The sequence below is a fragment of the Thermobia domestica genome, chromosome 7 (genome assembly GCF_964235325.1).
Source record: "Thermobia domestica chromosome 7, izTheDome1.hap1.1, whole genome shotgun sequence".
Lineage (NCBI taxonomy): Eukaryota > Metazoa > Arthropoda > Insecta > Zygentoma > Lepismatidae > Thermobia > Thermobia domestica.
This window is the reverse complement of record NC_137460.1, coordinates 68259820-68262924: the sequence shown is the minus strand read 5'-3', so window position 1 is coordinate 68262924 and position 3105 is coordinate 68259820. Positions and strand designations below refer to the sequence as shown.

General features: G+C 36.8%; 1 protein-coding gene across 1 annotated transcript; it reads left to right on the top strand.

Annotated features, from left to right (window-relative positions):
* Nucleotides 1-2347: 2347 nt before the first annotated feature.
* On the top strand, nt 2348-2833 carry LOC145689214 (uncharacterized). The gene has a single exon (XM_081763349.1). The coding sequence runs from the start codon at nt 2348-2350 to the stop codon at nt 2831-2833; it is 486 nt and encodes a 161-aa protein (XP_081619475.1).
* The last annotated feature ends 272 nt before the right edge of the window (nt 2834-3105 follow it).

Sequence of the window (3105 nt, the reverse complement as noted above, 5' to 3'; positions counted from 1 at the left end):
TCCGCTTGCAAAGTTGTATGTTGTATTTCTTCGTTTCAGAACGTCTTTCGTATTTCTTTTATGATGATATAAGTGAATAATCTTCGGCAAAGTTTATATTAATAACTTGAGTTCCTTCTTCAACCTTTGGTTCACAAGTTTGTTTCTTCTCCACACGAAACTACAAATATGACAAATTTAATTCTCATACTTTGCACTTGCTTTCAAAGCAGTCACCATTAACTGGTAAAGCATTTTTTCCGTCCCGATTAATGAATTGTCTAACAAAAGGCGTCAAGAAATGAGTTAAATGAAGGATGGAAGAGTTGATATCAAAGTTGAGTACTGTAAGCTGATGAAATTTCTTCGTTAATACTCTAATATTTTGTTACTATTGCATAAATTAACATTCCAATTACAACCCGTTAATATGGTATAAGTTTTCTTTGTGTGTACATAGAGAAATGCAGAACACGTAGTTTGGACTTTACGGATAATTTTTAGTTCCGAAAATTTTCTTTTAAAAAAATACTATTTAGGAAATGTTGTTTATATATAAGAAATATTCATTGCATTAACAACTACAATTTTTTGCTACGATATTTTTCATGATGATGTTCACAAAAGATAGCTTACTCCAATAGTTGTGATTGCTTTTAGCAATTTCGTGAAGCTAACTAAGGCGATTTTGATCATATGTCTCAGGTTTTTCAGTAACAAACCTATGGCACAATTTCTTTATCATCAAATGCATCTACGAGGTAAATCTACGCGTTGGGCAAATTGTTTTCCTTAACATTTCCTCAAACGTGCTAAGAAGAGTATGTTCGTACCTTATGAGATATTCATATTATTCTTTACATAGCTATTGAAACAAAGAGATTCTCATAAAAGTTTCTTTAAATGACAGCTTATTCTTGCGAAGATTTTTCTTGGAAGGTTTTCTAAAACGCTTATTAATGTTTTATTCATAGTTATTAAATAAATATTTTACTAATTAATTCCAGTACAACTTGATTTAATTTAACAAATGGAGGCCCAATAATTTACTGCGATTCTTGATTACATTTTATTTGAAGGAACTTCGTGTTTTGAATGATAAGAAATATGCTGGAATTCAAAACAAAAAAAATTGAAAGTAAAGTTTCTGATTCCTTAGTCAAAATGGAAGAACTAATTAACCTGGCACAGTGCGCGTGGTGAGGCAATCCCTCACTCCTTGCTTTCCTCATGTACTACTGCGCAATGGTTATGCGCACGTGTATATCCTTCTATGTATTCAAAGTTCACTATTTTTAGCTTCGGTCTGCAACTACAACTTGTTGATGAAGAATCGTTGTTTTTGTTAGCAGTGCATTGTTAGAAGCTTTGCAATTCAGTGAGATTTTATCTCACCTTGCGCCCTGTTACGTTACTATTTCTGGCAGTGTTGAATACTACAAATACATTGACTGTAGGTAACTATATTAAACTATGGATGACAAAACTGCACAAAAAGTGTTACAATGGATGGATGAGGTGGAAAGGGAGATGAGCATAAGGGAAGACGCAGATGAAAGTGCAAGTGAAATAATGGACAGTTGCAGTGACAATAAAGGGGATAACGTTGAGCAAGTTGAACAAAGTAGTGAACGTGAGTTTTCGGGAATAGAAACAGAACCCGATGTTGTAAATTCTGACCAAGATGTGAGAGATAGACCTATATATACGGCAAAAGATGGAGTTACAACGTGGAATGTTCACTCCAGAAACACGACACATAAAACTAGGCATAGAAATCTCGTGAGACATTTACCAGGTGTCAGAGGACAAGCACGAAATGTAAAATCGCCATTGGAAGCATGGCATTTATTTTTCCCTGAAGACACTATAAAACAAATTGTGGAATATACGAATCTAAAATTAGCAGAAATTCGCATAGGAATAACACGTGAAAGAGATATTCGTAACACTGATTATGAAGAAATGTTAGCTCTATTAGGTTTGCTGTATTTATCGGGTATGATGAAGAGTCCTCGTTTAAATCTGGAGGACTTATGGGCAACTGACGGAACAGCTCCAGAATTGTTTCGTTTGGTCATGTCTCAGAAACGGTTTCGTATGCTTCTACGCGCCCTGCGTTTTGATGACATCAACACCAGACAGCAAAGAAAAGAAGAATATTTAGCTCCAATACGGGCATTATTTGAAGAATTCGTATTGAAATGTGCGGCCTACTGGACACCACATGAACATGTAACTATTGATGAAATGCTTGAATCTTTCAGGGGGAAGATGCTCTTTTCGATGTTACATGCCAAATAAACCGGTAAAATATGGCATTAACATATATTCCTTAGTGGACGCACATGTCTACTACACAATGAAAATGGAGATTTATCCGGGAACACAACAGCCGCGAGGACCATATGTTCAGGACAACAGTGCGCACGCAGTTGTCAAACGTCTCATCGAACCCATTACAAAATCTGGCAGAAATGTGACAACAGACAACTTCTTCACATCAGTTCCTTTAGCGCTAGATCTTCTAAAGAATCACGGCTTAACACTGGTTGGAACTCTAAGAAGTAACAAACTTCAGATTCCGGTTGAGTTCCTGAGTACAAAGGGGAGACCGCCATTTTCAAGCATGTTTGCTCATGGAGAAGATATGTTACTTTGTTCATATGTGTCAAACAGAAGAAAAAATGTGCTCTTACTCTCCACAATGCATGAAGGGGAACACATTGATGAAGCAACAAAGGAGCAGGCTAAACCGGAAATCATTACATTTTATAATGTGACGAAGAGTGGTGTAGACTGTGTGGATGGGCTGAAGAGTCTCTACACAGTTGCAAGGAAAACCAACAGGTAGCCGTTAGGTATTTTCTACACACTCCTTGATATTGGTGCTCTAAACAGCTACATCATATATAGATTTAACTGTGAAAATGCTGACGCAAGGAGACTATCAGAAAAAGTTAGCAATGGAACTCTGCAAGCCATACCTCACTAGAAGAGCAACAATAACATGCTTGCCTACACTTTTGCGATCACAGATAAGAAGGATCCTGGGTGACTCTCCAGCACCTGTGCACTCCGAGGAACCAGCAGGGAATAGTGATAAAAGGAAATGTGGCTTCTGTC

What these genes read in the sequence shown, in the direction of transcription:
- LOC145689214 (XM_081763349.1), top strand. Translation starts at nt 2,348, where the DNA reads ATGGAGATTTATCCGGGAACACAACAGCCGCGAGGACCATATGTTCAG.